Source organism: Lytechinus variegatus, chromosome 10 (genome assembly GCF_018143015.1).
Source record: "Lytechinus variegatus isolate NC3 chromosome 10, Lvar_3.0, whole genome shotgun sequence".
NCBI classification, from domain to species: Eukaryota; Metazoa; Echinodermata; class Echinoidea; order Temnopleuroida; family Toxopneustidae; genus Lytechinus; species Lytechinus variegatus.
In genome coordinates, this window is record NC_054749.1 from 26708631 (window position 1) to 26731167 (window position 22537).

A 22537-nucleotide genomic window follows, 5' to 3' on the forward strand; every position below is an offset into this window, starting at 1 on the left:
TGACAATGACAAGAAAATCAAAATATTTCATATAATAAAATACAAAAGAAATAGTGAGTGAGTGATGTCATCAATTCCCTCATTTGCATACCGACCCAGATGTGCATATCACTGTTTTGTGAAATGAAGCGAAACTTCAAAATGTCATAACTTTCTTATTTTACATCCGATTTTGATGAAATTTTCAGTGTTATGCTTGTTGAATTTTTCTCTTTTTATTCAAATAAAGTTTTTGTTGGGGTGGACTTGTCCTTTAAAGTCTTCTAAAAAGCTTTGGAAAAGGGTCAGAAAAGCGAATTATACTCCCAAGTATCGTCTCTAATTCAAATGTTACAAAAGTGGTCATTGGATGTTTCTTCAGCCGTTAGAAGTCAAATTTGGTATCTAGTGGTAACGTTTTTATTTTATTTGAAAAAAGCCTTTTGATGTTAACCTATAACAAATAGTAAATTGGATATTAAAAATCTAATGGCTAAGATTGCATCCTGCAATATTCAGCCCATTTCATCAGCAAGAAGTGGTGTTATAAAAACAAGCCAAAAATACATAGATATTTTATTTTGATTGAGCACTCAATCAAAATAAATTTTTGAGTGAGCACCCAATCAAAATAAATTTTTGATGTAAAATCAGTAAATTTATAAAAGAAAGCACATTTTTATTTCATATCCTTCACCAATAGTAGATACATATTCTAGTAAAGAATTGCAATAATGACATGCACTTTTGAAGGATTTGCCCAAAGTAAAGATAGGCTTTATAAAGAGGGTAAAGATTAATCATATCACCACTCCTTATGATATGACAAAGGATTACTCAGGAGATTATTTTTGATCATTTTTGTCCCAGGCATCAACGATACGCAGGGTGTCTTGGTTTCATAAGGGGGGCCCCCCTTCCATGTATAGGGACGTTTTTGATTTGTGGCTTTCTATTCAATATTGCTGGAGCTTCACATCACAACAGAACTGGATAAGGAAAGTTAGGCTATCACGTACACTGTCAACATTCATCATGTAAAAATGAAAGTAATTTTCCTTTCATTACACCAGGCAAAAATAAATTATTATCAGGGGCTACTTTTCACAACTTACTGCCTAAATCTGCAACATTGAATAAGCTTTTAGTTAACATCGCAATGAATGGGGATTTCCAGTGCTTCTTTTTTTCTAGTCTCCAGGGTTCTTTTGAGTATTTCAAGGGCTAAATCGCCCCCAGCCCTGTATCATTTTTCCATGCATCACACCATAGGAATTTTCAACAAAATTTATGGTGATGATAGTGTTTTGTATGTAAAAGTAAAAGTGTATTTTCACTTGTTTAACAGACATATTTTTCCGTACATGGGTGTTTCAATCATGCTATTGTAGCATATCATTGCTCTTATCATCACATTAAATATTGACTTGGACATGAACACATAATTTTCACAAACCTTGAAGCATGCTCCTGTAGGCAGTGTCTGTGATGGCATACACGTGAGGGGGCACTTCATGGCGCTTCTTTCCCTTGTAGAGGTCGATGACCTTTTCATGGTAGATGGGAAGTCTCTTGTAGGGGTTAACGACCACACAGAACAGTCCAGAGTAGGTCTGTGGGAGGATGGGGGGCAAAGGGGAAGAGGAAAATAGTGGTTAGATCAACTCCAATAGAAAACGGAAATAAACTTCATACAAATTCTGGTTTAGTTCTATCACGGATCCATGGTTCTATCTACCCCACTCCCTTCTCCCTGTACTTTTTTTTAATGAAACACCCTAAATATTGCACTCATTACATGTTACAGTGGTACATTAATTACATTCCAATATTTATAATCTTTGATTCAATACAGGGTCTCATTTAAATAATTTGATCACCTTCATTTGCTAACAAGTGGAGTTCATGTGCAAATTGATATCTACACAGCTCTTTTAATAAAACATGCATGTATACTTGAATTTTGATATTTGTAGGTAGTTCTTCAAGTAATCATCTTCATTCCCTTGAATTAAATTTTCATTTCATACATGCACAATCAAAAGTGCCATTAGATACTGTTCAAGCCCAATGCATATTCTACACAGCAGTATGTATAATAGACCACAGTGGTATTTAAAGTCTTTTGTGAATCATTGATTTGAATTCAAATTTGAGCTGAATCAAATTTGAGCTTCAATTGGACACAGTGAATCATCACCCGGAACTCATTCAATCAACCTATCCACACAAAAGGGCCAAATTTAAATCCAGCTATATCTTCTATCAACTAGAACTGCAAATGGTCAATGACTTTATTTAGCAACTGGTCTAAGTCAAAAAGGTTAAAGCAAATTGTCAATGGCTTTACAAGCAACTGGTCAACAAGTTGAAAGCAAATGGTCAATGACTTTAAAACAACCATTTCAAAAGGGAAATGAGACAATTATACAGTCAACTCTGACCAATTGTAAAGCACAGTGGTGGGACAAAACTTCTCCTTGTGCCACAAACACAAATCCTAATGCCCTTACACAATGATAACATACATCACAAGGCCAATGATTCTTCCACAATATCACCATCAGTCACGTTCACAATGAATGAGAATGAATGAATGAAATAAGGCACATTTGGTTTGATATCAGAATTGGCAGTCTCGTCACGGTGGACTTAGTCATCTGAGCGCCTCGCTGCTAATTATTATAATCAGTTGATTCATAACACTCTATGTATACACAACTATTTCTCATCATGCACCAAAGACACTTGATGTTGAAGACACAACGTCATGATGACAAACTAACTTGCACTGGTGTTTCGTGACAAAGTCATGGCAATGTGTAGGCCCTATTCTATTCAACCAATGCTGAGCACTCATTTCATACATGTAACACCCATGAACGAAGAGCAGTATACAGTATATTGCAAATGATGCAATTTTGCTGCATATCTTAAAATGACTATTAAAAGGATGCAACCGATTAAATAATGAAAAACTTGTATTTGTTCCTTCAATTTCCTTCAATTTGTATGTTTATTGGGCATACAGAGCGATAGTGAATATATTGAAATAAAATTTCCTATATACATGTACATACAAATAATGTAAAATAGTAAGCCTACATGTACATGTATATAATAACATTATTGAATATTATTGTGTAAAATTGCAGGTAGAATGTAGTAAAATATCATGGACCGGTACAGCCAAAGCTCATCATGCATTCCTTTCATTCCATAGTTTTTGTTGCTTCAGCTTGGCTTAGCTTTACAATTGCAATTGTGAATATTTGTTATTGCTACCTGCCATCATTAGATGTAAAAGACATTTCCCCTGTATAAATGAGGATCCTGCACTTGCTATATAATGACCTATCTCTCCTTGGAAGATGGTGCAGAAACTCAGCTGTCATCCTTGTTCTTTTCCCCATCCATATACACACACACAGACTGGCAAGTATTTTTTAAAGCAAATTACTGCTCAAATGGCATTACCAGATTGGAATATGGTTAAACCAAATGCTACATGGAGCAAGGCAACAAACTTTAAATAGAACCTAATAATGAACGACTTTGCAGCGCACAGGGCAATTACCGATTTGACCAATATTAGTGTAGCTATAATTGTCCCAATGAAGGGATGAAAAATAGGCCCATTTCTTCCTAAATGACCCGCAATTACTAGCATCACTGACCATAGGGTTATATTACTGACTCTGATTTAACCCTATTTATAATAATAGTAGAGAAGTACATTTTGTAGGCCTACATGTACATATCAAAAGGTTGAAAACTTATTGAATTCATCACATGTACATGTAGCCCCTATATGTAAATGACATTGTAATTCATAAATGATGTGATTCCCACTGATCATATTTCAAAGATAAAGAGGATTCCATCAGAAAAGATTTGAAAATTACATTAATAAAAAGCAGAACATCAAAATGTACACTGTACATGTACATAATATATGCAGTGTGATTTCTGAAGTTTGAACACATTGTGGTCTTGTGGTGTACATGTATTAAGAGTTCTGACTGTCTTTTAACCAGATAGTCTTGAGTTTGAATCCTAGTTTTAATCCTATAGCTTTCCTTAAGCAGGAAATTTACCCACATCCGGCTGCACTCAACCCAGGTGAGGTTATTGGGTACACTGCAGGATTAATTCCCTGAATGCACTAGGCGCCGAGAGGCAGCTCGAGCTAAAGCCAGGATAATAATAATAATAGTGCACTCGGATTTTACAGATCATTCATCAACACGTACATGTAGATAGATGGGTAAATCCCCAATTCGTCTACTGCCAAATGGTCTACTCACCACATGGTCTACTTTCATTTTATAGTCTAATGCCATTTCGTCCACCAACATTTGTCTAATAACCAATTGGTCCAATAATCTTTTTGTCCAATCGTCACTTTGTCTAATCACCATTTTGTCTCATAACCAGTTGGTCTAATACTCATTTCATTTTCATTCATTTTTACACAATTAACACTTTAATTCAGTTAGACCAAATGTATATAGATAATAGACTAAATGGCTATTGGACCAACTGGTTATTGGACAGAATGGCATTAGACTAAATGAAAGTGGACCATGTGGTGAGTGGACAAAATGATGGTAGACCAAATGATAGTAGACGAATTGGCAATTGGACGAACTGGAAATAAACCGATAGATGGCACTGTATAGGCCTAAATGCTTATCTTTATTTTCATGTTACCCTACAAGACCAAATGTTTACATACTTTGTAGATTAAAATCCAATGTTTATGATAACATCACAGGAGTGTTCACCAGATTTGGAATCATGAATGTACCCTGCATGTGCGACTGATCAAACATCTTGTACATTTCTCTCAGTGTATATCATGTTGTCTACACAAGATGATGTAAGTATATTTCAATTAGGTGCATTTCTTCACACATGCTAACGTTTAACACCTCAATGGGTAGCCAGCCCAAGGGGGGCGATCCTTGCCATTTTGAAGATAACCTTTATTGGATCCCTATCTGTGTCTATCCGAGGGAGAGAGAAGAAGACACAAGCTGCGCCCTTTCACAGCAATTAGCCCTACCATGCTGCATGCAAAAAAGTACTTTCACCTGAGACATCTTGTTCTATTATACTTGTACATGATCTACGCTGCATTCAATCTGCACTAACCGAAGAAAGTATTCAAGACGTCTTGGTAAAAAAAAATCAAAATAATTTCAATGAAAAAAAAACAAGTGCCAGGTTCAACTCAAAATCGGCTATGAATTGTAAGCATTAACTAGTTGATCCTTTGATTCACCTCCTAGTGTGTGATATAATGCAACTGAAAATTATCTCTGTTTCCTTTTTCCCCTTTTGTTTTTCCCTTCCTCTTTGCTTTTTTTGTTTTGTATTGATACAAAAACGTGGAGTTTATCATTATCTGTTTCTAGGTGACAGCATTTGGCATGCTTTTAATTTGATGCACTACCAACACTCAATAAATTTGTAGGGACAGTGATTTTCCGTTTCAAAAAATGGCCTTTTCCGTTTCAGAAAATCTCAAATTCCGTTTCAGCATGTCAGAAAACGGAAATTCCGTTTCCCCATACACTTTGTACACACGGAAAAGTGACAATTCCGTTTACACATTGAATAGCAAAATCACAGTGCGTACACTCGCACTAGCCAAAATTTGTATCTGCTACTGGACCAACAACACAATAAAATCCGTTCTAATCGGATCTATGCGGGTGCATTTAAGTATTTTTCGATCACATTTAGCATGCATACATCCTCACCTTTCACATAAGTAGCATTATTTTGCAGTGAAATTTAATTTCATCGATAATTTGGGGGTTTTTTGGACATCGTTATCATCTGACAACGGCTTTCGCCAATCCGCCATCTTGGATTTTAAGACCGCGATATCGTGCTGTTACATCTTCAAACGTAGAGGGCAGCAACACACGACCATGCAGTTGAGCGATATGAAGTGATATGAAGCTCAACCCGGGCCGGGCAGGCCGGGTACGGGCGCGGGGTACTATCGAGTGTGATGATGTCGAGAGCAGTTACGATGTGTGAATTGTCATGATTGTAGCGAAGTGAGATCGTGTTTTCTGGGGTTTTGTGGCCATTTAATACTCTCATTTTGTTGTTATTTTGGAGTAATTTCTGTTGATATTCTGTGTATTTTGAGGGAAAATACGTTTTCCGTGAATTTCCGTTTGAAATGCCACTTTCCGTTTCAAAAGGCCTTTTCCGTGAATTCCGTCCGTTTTCCGCGATCGCGGAAAATCACTGTCCCTAAATTTGTCGTTTTGACAGAGTGCTATGCCCAAATTACATTTGTTTTTTAATATCCGCTCTTTCAGTACACGTAGGCCTTCACTGCATAAATTACAATTAAATGGAAAAAAAAACTTGAACTAAAGTTGACATAAAGATCTCATTTATATTTGCATTATGCAATGTTACCTCTAGTAAATAAATTTACAAGGTTCCCAACTACAGTATGAGAAAAAAAATGGGGGGTGTTTTTGTTAAGTTCAAAGTGGATTGCCCAAACATTAACATGGTTTCCATTTGGTTGCTTGAATAGAAGTTCTCTTCAAAGCAACCAAATATTCTCAAAACATGTACAGAGTACAGTACATGTATGTTCCAACAATCTGATGCTAGTAAAGGGTTAGGACTTAGGAGTGAAAGTTTATCAGTTGTAATAACTTGAATTATCCAGTTGATGAAAAGGTATAGATTTTCAGGCATAACCTTTGAGAACACACTAGGCTGTTCTTCATCAGCCCAAACTATTACACCAAGCAGCCTTCTTGGAGAATAATGTTGATGAGTCAAGAAATTAAATTAGTTCATGCCTGTATCAACTTGATGTATAGCATCTTGCTTGTTTTTAGAGATGATGAAGTTAATGATTTTGGAGGGGAAAAAAATATTATTCCATGCATTTTTTATTTATTTTGTGCAATTTACAATGTAGATGCAAATTTTTTTTATTGAATTGTAGAATAAATGAAATTGAAAATTGAAATTGAATGTACATGTAAGACGAGTGTGAATGTGAAAGTATTGGAAATTTGTACAGGTGGTGGGTTGCTTGAGAGTTCTGCATTAACTTGTGATCAATGATCACATGAAATAATTAAATAAAGTTGTGCTGTTTACAGTTTAACCTGCAGTTACAAAGCCATAAAACCATCTACAATGTATTAATTAAAGATCATGAATCAGAGGGAAAACAACTCTAAACTTATACAGGTATCACAACTTCCTAGTTTAATCGCTGCTTCTCTCTGCACAGAATGACAACTACATAATAGGCCTCTACCAGTCTCTGCCACTCCCATTCTTGAATAACGGTGTTGAATTCACGGCCTACTGTTATGCAAATGAAGCGTTTCTGGTCTAATAACAAGAAATTCACTTCCTCACCCAAATTTACACTGCATGAAACAACCTTATTCACAGGGAGTGTATACAGTGGGTGGGTGGGTGAGTGCTTCCATTTATTTGCAGGTGGCTGGTTTTCAATAGATTTTTCTTCAAATTCTTTGAAAGTATTTCCTTTGGATCCACATGAAAACATGGAGAAAATACAGATACATGTAACCATGATGAGACCTTCCTCATAAAGTGTACTTCACATTTTTGGGGGGTAAATCAATCATTTCATTTCAATCTCTTTGATGAAGGTCAAGTTGTGAATTCCAACTTACATACAAGTAGCTAAATTATAATACTTCCGTGCTGCCATTTCACAGATACAGTACATGTAAGTGTCACATTACAAAATGTAAAGTGAACAATAATTTCTGAATATGCTTATAAAATTGAAGTATTGGCTAAAATATTGACAAATAAATCAAATTTATTTTAATTTCAGCACCAGTTAAAGACTTATGAATGTAAAGTACTCTCATTGTTCCTGGATCCTTACCCAAGATGCAACATTTTTGTCAAGTATTCTTTATAATTAACAATGTGTATTTTCAACAGTCATACCACAATATTTTCCAAGAAACCAAATGAATACATCATTAGAATTCTTTTTTTTTTTTTTTTTTATGGGTTTTATTGAATCAATATATTAAAAAACATTGTTGATTTAATTATTTGAATTCACTTTCTTTCCAATAGAGATCAAATAAACCCAAAATGTTTCTTTTAAACAGAAATTCAGTTTACTTCTGATGATTAAAGGTTATTGGCTACATATCAATTCAAGACTTTATTTCTATTTTTGCCTACACTGTTTGATGAAAGATTTGTTGTGTGTGATCTGATTTCAAAGAAGTTTATAACTGTTCCCTTTAATAACATTAAAGCTCCTACATGTACTTCAGATATCTATTGAGCTTTAGACTCTCGGTGATACGGGAGGTGACTGGACAGGATACAGACTAAACTCCAAAGCCTATTTTTTCTTTTCTTTTTTGAATAATTTTATATAAAAAGATTGAACTATTAAACATGTACTGTACATAGTTACTAAATGTACATACATGTATGTACAGTGATGTACTTACACTTGAGAAATATAAACTACACCTATCAAGCATCCTAAAGTAAAGCCAAAGTTCAAATATTAATTGTTTTCTCTTCAGTTTACAAGGGTTTATTGAAATGATTACAAATTTACATGTACATGTTGGCCTACATAATCAAAATTTTATAATTCTTGCAATAACAAAAATAAATTGCAGCCTTTACAGCCTTCTGTACACTGCTTTACAAATATTCATTACTGTATCTTTCCCCTTTCTCTTTTCTGCAATTTGAATAATGCAAGCTACATGTATGACCTTTAAGGTAAGGTTAAGAAGTCATAAAATCACTTTTTGTGTTTCTGCATCACTTTTATATAACTAAATGTGAAAATTGTAAGTTAGCATCCAGTCAAAAACTACACCCATACAGTGCATGCTACAGAGCATTAAAAGAAACTAAATTACCAACCCTGAATTAGTTTACCCAACAGCTTAGAATCAACTATCCACAAACAAGTGCCCCTTGTTCCCTAGAATAAATTCAACATCTTCTCCTGAGACCAAAGTGCTTGCACAATGCTGACAATAGTAATTTCAGGGCTTTTTCTTCAATAAATCTCTCCCCCACATTTATTCATCTTTTTGTACAGTACGTGCTGACCTTTCTGACAAATCACATCATGCACCTGTGTCTAGGGTAGGTCTATTGATAGGATAGAGGGAAGATACTTGAGAAAATATTGTCATGCTAGGGGATCACTTCTGGTTTCAACTACCAGACTTTGGGCATACACACTGTAGACCCTGAAACACTGTACAGAAAAATACCATCAAAATGTTCCTAGGTGGAAATATACTCCGAGAGGTGAATAGTTTGCAAAAACTCCATTCAATATTTAGTGACCTTTGACCTAATGACCCTCAAATTCAACTCCATCAATTCCTGTGCACATGAGCTACAAACTGACCCCTCAATTGTTTACATTTATATGTACATGTAATTACATGTATCCTATGAGTGAGATTAAGATATTTCCAGTTATGTATTTTGTGACCTCAAACCTATTGAACCAGACAGTAGGAAACATGGACCACTTTCAAGGCAAAATACGAGAATTTTTAGAGGCCCTAACTGCACATCATACAAAACACTTCAAGAAGGTTGTTTGCAGACATGTACTCAGACAAGCATGATAATCAAATCCCCATACATGTACAACTACAAAGATGGTCCCAGAATTTTAAGCCCATTTACAGGGAGAAGAGAGCCGAACATGTAGGCCAAAGGATTACTATCATGGCAGTGAAGAGTTGTAAGGATTATAAGGAACTCCAAATATTGGGCACAGGTCATTTCCTTCTTCTATGATGAAGACATATTATCTCATTAGCCGTTACAGCTCCTGCAAAATAGGATGCAACGCAATGCCGACTTGAACTTTAGAGTCAGTCATCATTAATTAAACCCCTGTGTCGTGCAGATATCTGTGTTATTCAGCTTTATATTTAGTCTTTTGCTTCGCAGCAGTTGAAGAAAAAAATGGCACGAACACATGAAGATACAGTATACATGATAAATGATGCAGCACGGCCATGATACTAAATAGTCTTCAAGTCGTTTTTATGAACATGAACAGTAAACTACCTTAATTTCCTTGTCTATCATTAACATCTCATATAACTGCAAATCAATTAACCAAATGCAATTTACACTGATGTAATCAAGTTTCCTGCAAGTAGTACATGTTTCTACTCACAACCTACAGTAATGTGTACGTATAGGAGGGAGACAAGAACATGAGTGATTACCACTGCTATCATAATTAAAGTTTGAAGGTCAAGGTGTGTCAGGATATTAAACAGGTGACTTTCACTTCCCCTCTAACAAATCTATTTTATGACTGCTCTCCTTGTATCAGTCTTGATGTAGAATTTTATTGTTACTGTTAGGATGAAAAAGTCCATTTTATTCAGCAGTGTCAGCCTGTATTTCCATCAACTGGCAATGGAGGGGGTCTATGCAACCAATTTAAATATAACTATCCTGAATTAATTGGACAGGAGAGGTACATGTAGGCCTATGTGTATAGTATACTATAGATTGTGGATGAATCAAAATGACACAAAACCAAAATGGACATTAGGCCTATAAAGCAAAATAAATGTACGAACATGTAGATGAAGGCCTACAGGCTTTATACATGTACGTTGAAATATGTATTTTTTTTCCTTTCTAATGAGCAGTTTGAGTCTTTAAGATCATACCATAGTGTGGTACACTATTTTTTTTCACTCCGACAGTATCATTTTCAGATCATCACATGTACATGTACAATGTACATGTAGGCCCTATATTATGTGTGGAAAGGAGTGCAGTGCAATCAGGAGATTGCATTTAAATGAAGACAGTAGATCTAGGCAAAATAAGTTTGATCAATTTCTAGTAAATAATTGTTTTACAGCTCATCCATAAAGTGCTTGGTAATAGGACAAACTTCAATAACTTTATACCTGTAGCCATACATGGCAACATTTGCCATTGAGACAGTGAGGGAGGGGTACCCAGTACTGTACGTCATCATGTACTAACATTTCCCTAAACATTTCACATTCTTGACTGCTTCTAGTTGGATATGCTTTTTACTGTAATATGAGGCAAGAGTTATGCCCTCCCAGCTAGGCAGTGTGAGTCACTGAAAGGGCCAGTGTGTGTGGACGTGACCCATGCTTGCTTGTATAAACACAGACTGGGTTCATAGGCATTCAGAATTAAAGGGGGAAAAAGCTTGATTATAAAATGATAATTGTGGTACTATTAATTATTAAGAAATAGCCTATATAAAAGTAATGGCTGTCTCACTCTCAAACAACATTAGATCTGTTAATCCCAATCTGGCAAATTTGTTTTAATGTACATGTACAATGTACATTGCACATATTGATTGTAGTATGTGTATGTAGAGTATGGAATCACATACATGTAAATGTAGGTATACTTTTTCATTTACAATTTCATTAACTTTTTGAAAACATTAAAACTTTCTTAAATGTTGATCCATTATATCTGCTTCTTTTAATTTTTTCTGTTTATTTACAATTTTAATCTGGGTTTAATTTTCTTTTAAAGGTGAAGTCCATCAAGATGTCAGGTTACAGGTTAAAGTGAAACTCGGTATTGTGGAAATGAAATTATGAATGGATTTAACATAAAAATATACTTTCCAATGTGTCAGTTAATGTGGTGATCACCATTTTTAACAGTTCTGATTTTTTTTTCCACAGGGAAATCATATACATGCAGGCAGGCCTACTGCTCTACACACACAACCTAAAAAGGGTAAATAACTGCAGTTTTTATAGTCATCTTATATAGCATATGGGAATCAGGATATAATAACAATCTCTGACCCAAATTAAAATGGTAGGATGCCAGTGTAAGAAACTAGCAAACAGGGTAATAAGATCAAGGGGTCAAATTTACAAAGAAAGCAAAAGTCAATAAATGAAAAAGATACATTTTTCCAATCAGGGGTCATTTTGAAAACCCTGTTCACAGAAAGTGTGACAGTGTACATGTCAGAGGTCAGTGCTTCTCAGCCCATCAAAAGCAAGAATTTCACTAAAATAGTCAGCACTGACAATTTTCATGAAACACTCGCCTGGTTGGTATTAGTTCAGGGACTTCTTTTTATTTGGTAGCTCTGTCATTATTGGTAACCACTATGGAACCATGATTTTGAGGCTACATGTAGGAGCCTTGTTCCACCATGCAATAATTGTACACGGTATGCCCGTTAAGAAACAGGGGCCTTCTAAATTTTTCTAAAGTTGGAATTGCAAGACATTTGCTCCAGCCAGCAGCAATAAGCTCTTATAGAGGAAATCTGTGCATTACTACAAGTAAAAGATCACACCGAACTAAACCTTGTGTTTCCTGAGAAAGGGAGGAGCAACTACAGTGCGTCCCAAAAAAAACTATACACTTTTGAAATGGCTGCCAAATAAAAAATGTAGCACTTTGGGGGAAAAGACTTATAGATATGGAAAGCCAATAAAGTCAACTTTCAAATGACACCAAAAAGTTGAAAAATTTTTCATGCTTGAGCGAGCACTGCCCACTGAAACAGAGGGTATGCAAATTAGGGTGGGCTGGAATTAGCCTTCCAATTTCTTTCAGATTTTTTGTTTGGTACTTGCAAAGTTGAAGGTTATTTGGTGAGTTAAAGATCAGATGTTATCAGTTTGTTGTTTGTGAAAATTTCATACGTTATTAAATTGAAATTTAATGCATGAGTGATCATGAATTGCAATGTTTAGTGCAGCTTTATCATGTGGATCATGTGGATCTTAACAATGTGTTCATGACAGTCAGGAGAAGAGGGGGTAATATGACTTAGGTAGGTGAAGTAAGTTGATGGGCTTAAGGTCAACAGAACATTTAGCAACCCCTCCCTCCATCTCTACCCCCCCCCCCACTTCTCTCCTCCTGGGAGACTAAGCTTGGCTAGGCTGGGCAGGAATTAGCCATACAGTTTTTTGAGAGGTTAGTCCTTTGGAACTTACAAAGCTAAGGGTGTTCTGCTATTCATGAGTGAGATAAGTTTTGGTTTTAATAGGCAAATTTCATGAATTACTCAATTGAAATGTACTGCATGTGTGAACAGGAATGCAATTTTAGTGTAGCATATTCATCTTGTGGACATCAGAAGTGTGTTCATGAGAGTCAGAGTAATGTGATGGTACATGTACCTGTTACAAGCAAGAGGGCATTCCTCTTCTTTTTGTCCTTTTACAAATTAAAAGTCATAGGTACCCTCCCCTCTTCACCTCCATTTTCTAGCCCCCTCCTCTCTCTCTCTCTGTGTCTCATCTCCCGGATTGTAGCCTTTTCAAAACTTAACTGCCAAGTGACGGTGGCTGATGGTCAGTTTGAATGATTACCCCCAAAAAATAATGATTATGATGATTAATGAAATAATTTATTGGAAAAAATGAATGTTTTATTGATCACATTGCACATTGAATGAGTTGATTTACTGATAAATTGTTGATTGAATGATTGATAGGAAAAAGTTGATGCCCTAATTCAGAATTAATCATTAAACCAACATTCTGCTCTGGACTTCACGCGTACATAAGAATAGCCATCAGTCTCTCAACAGGAGGGGAGGGTGGGAAAGAGGGAGGGGGCGGGGCTGAATGTTCTGTTGTCCCTTATTCCATCAACCTACTTCTCCCACTTAAGCCCTATCTCACCCCCTATTCTCCCGACTGGCCGACTCCCATGAACACATTGCTGAGATCGCCGTGATAAAGTTGAAATGCTGCCCCAAAAGAGATCCAAATGATAAAGCTGAAATGCTGCTCCAAAAGTGTAATTTGTGTTCACTCATGCATAAAAGTTCAATTTAATAACTTAAAAAATTTGCTTAAGCTATCAAAACTGATCAAGGTTGATCATTAATTTATCACAACGCCCTTAACTTTGCAAGTTCGAAATGATTTGCCTCTCAACAACTGAAATAAATTGGAAGGCTAATTCCAGCCCACCCTGATTTTCATACCCTTTGTTTCAGTGGGCAGTGCTCGCTCAAGCATTAATATTTTTCCAACTTTTTGGTGTCATTTGAAAGTTGACTTCATTGGCTTTCCATATATGAGAGTCTTCTTCCCCAAAGTGCTAGATTTTTTATTTGGCGGCCATTTCAAAAGTGTATAGTTTTTTTTGGGACGCGCTGTAGTGTGCTGATCAGTGGAAGTGAGTTGGAGCTTAACATCAAAGCCTACACTGAATAGGCAAGAGTACAGGATGTTATAGGTCAAAAACTCTGAATAAGAAAGTAACAATAGAATCAATAACTAAGTAAGATGCCCACATATTATACAGTGGAGCTTCATCCTTCCCTATTATTGAACCTCATTAGAGTTGTCATTTTATTCCAGGCAACATCCCCCCCCCCATCCTTCCCAATAAAAGTAATAAATATAGGAATATAAATAAAATAAAGAAATACTTAAGGTGATTGGTTAACATTGGTTTGACTTTTTAAAAATCTGAGCTGGAAGGTCACACTTGTCACCTGTGTCTGTGATCTACTACAAAAATGAAGCCCAGAAAAACTTGCGTTCGAAAATAATTTAGTGCTTCAAACATTGAAATATAAAGTGACTGGAAACACCATCTTAATTTCATCCCATACACGTATGTGTACTATTTAGGTGTCTATAAGACGCCTATTTACAAAATCGGGGTTTGCCTTGTAGTTATAGCTTTTCATTCTCAATAATGATTGTTTTCAGGGTTTATTAGTTCTAATACATGCACTTGTACACATGTTTCATCTTGGTTTGAAAATTTTTTAAATCGGCTGCTCACAAAGTTAAACAATACCTTTAAGTCAAAAGCCTGATCATGGTGATCAAAAAATCCATCCGAAAAACAGCCATGCGACTACACAAGCAAATCCTCCCTCCCTCCCCCTTTAAACATGCAATATAAAATGCTATTTAATTTGACATGTTATTTTGTTTTATGACCAGGAATACTGCAAATCAGGAGTTGTAGAGGTCTACTTAAGCTTGTAGGTTGAGGTATCCAAAATTCAATTCATTTTCGTATAATCTTCAGACAAATTAAGTTTTTCTTGATCCATATAGGCCTAGAGCAACTGTTTAGAGCCCTTAGACTCTACTTCTCAGAGTTTGAAAATTAAAACCTCTGCATGCTTTGGTAATCAAGTACATGTAGGCCTAAACCAAAACTAAAGAGGGGACCTTGTGTACAAACATGACAAAGATTGTAAATTTTTACATTCTTTTATCGAACGATCCGACATTTGCTGTGTGACAGTGTACATATAGATCTAGATCCTTGTGTGTTGAGATGGAAATTATGTGACATTGCTTGTAGTTGTGGGGCGACGGAGGGGGGGGGGGAGGGAGCACGTAAGAAAAGGTCTCTATTACTTTAACATTTAGATTATGGTTGCATTTGATTTACACGATTCGTGCCCCGCCTTGCCCTTGGTTATACTTACATAGATGAGGCTAGAATAGTATCTGTCCTTGAGATTATGTAAGACTGATGCTTCATTGAGGCAAGTCAGATCTGCCATATCCTCAACTTTTGTGTATTTCGGTGGATTCATCCTTTGGATATCATCTCTGTTGATTGTAATTTTTTTGTTGGTGTCAAGTATCTCCACCACAATTTCTTGCCCCGATTTTTCATCCTTGATGCTTGCAGCAATAAATCCATTGACTTCATCAGGTATCCAGACAAGCTTTTTTGCTGCCCATTGTGCATGATAAGCAGGGTCATTGATCATGTGTTTGTCAACAGTCAGGTATTTCAAATCGGTATCCGCCATGTTGAATTAGGCGATCGGCGACGCTAACTCAATTTCAAAAGTAGAAAACCAAATTGGGCATGCATGCACTAACGTAGCCGAGGTCTACTTCCTGGAAGGCGCTGTACTGGCGCGATCGATCAGCAGCACTGCGGTACGGTACAGGCGACAATCAGACAAGTGTGCGAACTTGACAAGACTTGCAATATTCAAGATTTTAACGTAATGATGATCTGCCAGGGATTTCTACTCACAGACCCTGTTCAGAATATGTCCAGGGCACCAATAACCTCATGGAATCGAGCCTTAAACTTCTCTTTTCTTTAGTCCAAAATGAAGGAGGAGCTCCGGCATTCACGAGCACCGTCGTCGGGTGTGCGCGCGCGACATCGACAAAGTCGAATCAGGTCAAACGCGCGCGCGTACCGCCAGGCTCGCTACGTATTAGCGCTTGATCATGATACGGGTGATTTTTTCCTACGAAATTTTCATAGATCTTCATCGGTTATAGAGAGCGCTATTTCGATGATTTCCAGCAACTTTGAAAAAATACTTCTTTCCTCTTTATCTTTTCTCTCTTTTTGGGGGGGTTTCCTTTTACTAGAGGGGCGGCCGCTTCGCCCCCCACCGAATCAGCCTATGCCAGGCAGCCAGGGGCGGCGAAGTGAATTTGTAAGTGGAGGGGGGCACAGGGAAAAAAAAACTTTTTTCCAAGGGGGCACTATCTAAAAACAAACGACTTATTTACAGTGGCGTAATAAGCCCCAAAATTCGTTAACACATAAAAACTCGTTAACACCCCATGATGTATATAAAACGGGTCCTTCTCTGGTGAAAGGGATACAGAACACGTTCTTGAGGGTATGGACCTATATAGGTCCATGGTGAGGGTAAAAAGGGTATTATATGAGAAAGGGCGCCTATTAGAAGGCAAAAGGGCACTTGCTAACGGCATAAAACGGGTCATGCTCAGGTATGGAAGGGGCACAGCACACGTTCGTGAGGGGCACTTTTCTTGGGTAAAAGGGGCACTGATTCAAGAAGGGCACTTACAAGAAGGCAAGGGGCACTTGCCAAAAAAAAGAAAATAGGTCCTATTCAGGTGAAAGGGGGCACGTTCGTGAGGGGCACTGATACGAGAAAGGCACCTATTAGACGGCAAAAGGGCACTTGCTAAAAAAAAGGGCGCCTATTATTAGAAGGCAAAAGTGCACTTGCTAACGGCATAAAACGGATCATTCCCATGTATATGAAAGGGCACAGAACACGTTCGTGAGGGACACTTTTCTTGGGTAAAAAAGGGCACTGATTCAAGAAAGAGCACTTACAAGAAGGCAGGGGGCACTTACTCGCATATAAAACGAGTCTTTCTCATGTGAAGGGGCACAGTACACGTTAGTGAGGGGGCATTTTGCTTGCGTAAAAAGGGCACTTGTTCAGTGCGTCAAAATGGATCGCCGCCCCGTGGCCTATGCTCTATGCGAGTCGGCCGTAATCCAAAGATCATTTATCAAGACTTTTTAATTGCTGGATTATGTCTGTATTTAATCAATTTTATATTCCCATTCAACGGCCAGTGACAGATCTAGCGTTTTGCTAAAATGGCAGGGACTGATCTACCTTTTTTTGAGAGTGGAGAGGGTTGACCAGTTGGTTTGACCCGGCAATGCATATAACGCCGACAGCAAGCAAAATGAAGGGGGACGCGAATGCGTGTAGTTTTGTTTTTACATCTTAGTCAAACAAAATAAGATATCTCACGAATATCCCGGGCACTTCCATTTACGAGTGGATAGCATGCGTTACCATAGCTTCGAAAAGCACCATAAACAATTATTTTCCATTTTCTGAAAATGCACCCCTTAACTGAACAAATATTAGCATGTGCAACTCTCGAAGTATTGACCCCCTAAACAAGTAAAACGATATCTTAATTGTTATGTCACGGACGTGATCACAGACGTCGACTTTACCTAATTTGCTTTCATTGGGTTAGAACCCCCACACACCTCGCTCAAATTGGACCCTAAGCAAGTAGTGTTGGGGCAATAATATTTCATGTATTTTGTCCTAAAATTTAAACATTCTAGGCCATGTTTGTGATCCTGAACGAGATGTGTATCCTACTAAATAATTACTGCGAGCGCGAAACAGAAATTTTTAATATACGTTTTGATCTGATCAAAAAAAGGATCTGTTAACGGTTGCTTGCAGCTAGCCATTAAGGCGTTACTTATTTCAACAATCAAATAATGAAAGCTGAAAATGTTTAAATTTCTACCTAAAGAATGGAAATTCTATATAGGCACTTTTTTGAAATCATGAAAATCATAAGTAGGCCTATATAACTAAACAATAATGCGAGCGCAAAGCGCGAGCCGAAAAAATCGAGATATACACCTACAAATAGGACACTATTCATGTTTTGTAAATTATTAATAGGATGAGTAATTGGAATCTTCATATAAAATTTTAATGCGAGCGCGAAGCGCGAGCAGAAATTTTTTGATATTTGTGATCTGAAACTGGATAATGATTTAAATAGAGAACATGGTTTGTATAAACATGCGCGCGAGTGTTTCAGATTTCGACCTTGAATCTGGGCATTATAAATACTTTTTTATTATGAAAATCAATAAAGCGAGTGCAAAGCGCGAATTGGCGGCGGAGCAGAAGATTAACTTTTGTGTTTGGGGGGGGGGCGTAACAATAGATATTTATTGTTGCGCCCCCCCCCCCAACACAAAAGATATCCTCTGCTACGCCGCCAATGAAAGCGCGAGCTTAAAATATTTGATATTCCGATCTGAAAAGGGTCAATTTAAACTCTGTATTTCAATTATTTTGTAAGAAAATTGTGAGGTGAATACATAGGCGGCGGAAGCGGGGGGGGGGACGGGGGGGACATGTCCCCCCCCCTAAATTTGAGGGGGGGGGACGGTCCCCCCTAAATTTGTTGTTGATGACCTTTTTTTTTTTTTTTGGTTGTCCCCTCCTAAAATTTTTGGCTTCCGCCGCCAATGGGTGAATATGGATCACAGTTAAAAAGAGAGGTGGTGTTTCATTATAATTACCGTACTTTGAGTTTTGACATAAGACCGGGACATTCTAAGAACACTATATCATCATAATGAAAATGATGACTATCTTCCTATTTCTCTTCCTAAGCTCGAGATGAAACCTGTCGATATTCCATTCTGAAAAAAGGACAATTTTGATTATCAAATTAATAATGAGAGCGCGAAATCTGTTATATCATGGCATGAAATTTAAAGCACTTATGATATTGCTATTACCCCCTCCCCCCACGGCTCGAACAGGATTTACGCCAGTGGCGGGCCCTCTGGGTGGTTGGCTCGACCCGAAAAATCCCCGAGATCGAGAAATCTATTTTTTATAGGTTTAACCCTGAAAGGACTGGACTATATTTGAGATGTATTGAGGACGGGGATGGCCCCCTTCCCCGGGGGGGGGGGCACTTCCATTCACGAGTGGATACCATGCGCGACCATGGGGTCTCGAAAAGCACCCTAAACACGTAATTTCCATATTCTGAAAATGCACCCCTTAACAAGTATTGGCGTGTGAAACCCGGCCCCCTTCTGATCTCGGCCACCGTTCGCTCGATCACGCCCAAATTTGTCAGGCACATTCTTTACCATATACATGTAAACTACAAGCCAGATTTTTAAAAAATCTGAAAATACTATTTTTGAATTATGAATGAAATATGCAAATTTATTCGTGAAAAACATTATTTGCATATTTCACACCAAGTTTGACCTCATTAATGTTTCCCAAAAAAGAAAAATGGCGAAAGCCAAATTTTTCCACATGTATTTCCTTGTTTTTAGAATTTCTTATGTCGTTCTTTGTTTTATCATCTTTTTTTTTTTCATTGGAAATTATTACAGACCATTTATCAACTAAATTAATCAAGCAGACCAAATAGAATGAAAATAATCACCCTTTATAAATTTAATCTCCCAAAGACTTGTACACAATAACATTACACAAAGTATAAAAATGAGCCATTTTCGGCATGACATTGTCTCGTAAAAAGCCATGTGGCATCGATGTTATACCCCAGGGGCGGATCCAGCTTTCACCAAAGGGGGGGGGGCCGAAAAATATTTTCATCAACAATTTTCTCGATTGGCCGCTATGATCTGATTTTTTTTTCCAGGGGGTAGTCCTAACTAAAGACTTAAGTTTAAAGTATAGTCTTTATTGTTATAAAAAGACAACGTACCTCATGTGGTCTTAATATATAATGCGAGCGCAGGCCATTTTTTTTTTTTGGATATTTTATGTCCTTAGAACTGAAGATTTTGAGCACTTTTTATAATCATGAACAAAGAACAGTATCCAACTAAACAATGCGAGCGCGAAGCGCGAGCCGATATTTTATTATAGTAACGTAAAAAGGGACTCAATTAGGACTGTTTTTAGTGATTAATGAAGAGGATACAAGTATCACCAATAAATAATGAGAGTGCGAAGTGCGAGCTCAAAATTTTTGATAATCCGACCTGAAAACTGGACAATCTAAGCGCGTTTTTATTCAAATAAAGAACAAGCTGTGTGTCTCAAACAATTAAATTCCAAGCGCGAAGCACGAGCTTATTTTTTTTGATATACTGACATGATAAAGGAGCATTTTGAAAAATGTTGGAAAGAATTTCCAAAGAGGATAAGTATCTCACAAATCAAACAATGCGAGCGCGCAGCGCAAGCTGAAAATTTTGTGTAAATCAAACAAAAATCACAATTTGTGTAAATCAAATAAAATAATGAAAGCTTAATGTGCGAGCTAACATATTGTGTGCAAATTGATTTCAGAACTGGATATATGAAGTGTCGTTTAATCATCTCGAATGGGATTCATTACACAGGCAATGTGAGCGCAAATTTTTATATAAAGTCTATTTTCCAATTCTTCCCCTCACCTTTTTCTTGCTTCCTTTCGGGGTCGGGCCGGCCGTTACGAGGCTGTAAATTACACATGGGTATAATACATCTTTCTTACTTTTCTTTCTGTTTTCGTAGTTTCTATCAAGATTAAAGAGTTCACTTTTTTCTGCAGGTACTCAAAAAATAGGGGGGCGGGGCCGGCTCGGCCCCCTCCTGCATGGATCCGCGCCTGAACCCGTATATGTCGAAAAATTGGTCTCAAAAGTTACGCGAGACTTAAAAAAAAGTCTAATAAATTTGGGGCGCTATCTTAGTTTGCGTTTCGGAATTATCATGCGAAGCGTTGAGGGGGGGGGGCATCATGGCAAGAGTCATTTATTTACTACTCTGATCATGCCCCCAGTCATTATTTAAAGCATTTTCACTTCTCGATCGATTTGATGAACCCGACATAAAACTAGATCTACATGACTTAAGAATAATAAATCAATGCAACAAGTTACAACAAGTCACAAGTTTGGTTTTATTTCTACGGGTAATTTAAGCTGGGAGGAAATTCTTGTAGGTGTAGAATTAAAGGACGAAGGAAAGGAACGTTTAGTCAATCATTTTTTAATCTTTGTTAATTTTTCAATCTTCAAAGGGAGGGAAAAGGATACACTTATAACCATGGATGAAATTAAAAGGAAATTTAAAGAAGAAGAATGGGAAGAAAGAAGGCTGGCGCTAGGAATGGTAGAGGTAAAATGTCTCTACATTTCAGGAAATGGGAAACTCTTAATTAAAAGAATATATAGGGAGAGTGAGGTAAAAGTATATATACAACGAGAGACAAAAAACAAAATATATAAAAAACACAGAAAGAAAAAAAATAACGGAGAATTGGAGTCCCTTCCATTAAAGGGAGAGTGCTCCTAACCTGGGGACGGGGGGGGGGGGGTAGAGCAAACACATTTTATCTTTTTTTTATCTCTCATCATGTCATATATCTTGTTAGTATTTCATTTTGTAATTACTGAAACGCATTAGTATTAATTTCTAGTATCTTTGAAGTTTAATGTATAATTTGTAGAATTATATTTGTTATGGATTTATTGTATAATTTATAATCATGATTCAAATAGTTTGTACAAATTGCTGATAAAAAGTTATTGTATATTTTTATTTGAGAGAAAACAATAATCATACTTAAAAAAACATAATTGAGTCTTTTATTATCTGAATTTCACTTGCTGGGTAAGTACATATAGGCCCTACTTTAAATTTGATTTAAAAAAAGTCAAAGTGATTTCATGACGTACTGCACTAATTGAAACGTGTTGCATGCGTGGCCCCCTACCTCGATCGATCCCCTTTCGGGGCTTAAAGCTTATAGCATTGGCGGCGGAAGCCAACAATTTGAGGGGGGGATCACCAAAAATTTTTGGCAAGCAAGCAAGCAAAAAAAAAAGGGTTATCAACTAAGAATAACGCCCCCACAAAAAATAAGGGGGGGGCACGTCCCTTCCCCCCCCCCAATTCCGCTGCCTATTACTTATAATACAAGAACATTCAACAATATTGAGCAAGGGGGAGGGCGTTTCAAAAAGAAAATAGTCAGAATTTAAAGCAGTTTAGAGCTACACTGGATCGGCTTGCGCCCCCCCCCCCCCCCATTCCGACCCTTGCGCCGGGCCCTTGCGCTGCTGCTGCTTTGCTGAGCTTCCGTGCATGCTCTGTGGATGGTTTTCAAGTTCAGGCTCGTTTACACTGCATCCGGCACGCCGTGCCGAATGTCGCGCGTGCCGTGCAGGCGGCCGGCCGGCCGGATGCTGAGGCTGT

At 37.3% G+C, this 22537-nt stretch overlaps 1 protein-coding gene across 1 annotated transcript; it reads right to left on the bottom strand.

The window, feature by feature from the left end:
- Positions 1–214: 214 nt before the first annotated feature.
- LOC121422780 (myosin-11-like) lies at positions 215–16201 on the bottom strand. Its single transcript, XM_041617967.1, has 2 exons — positions 15491–16201; positions 215–1592 (listed from the first exon to the last, which is right to left on the bottom strand). Exons 1-2 carry the CDS (start codon positions 15821–15823, stop codon positions 1428–1430), a joined length of 498 nt encoding a protein of 165 aa, XP_041473901.1. The 5' UTR covers positions 15824–16201; the 3' UTR covers positions 215–1427.
- Between the last annotated feature and the right edge of the window lie 6336 nt (positions 16202–22537).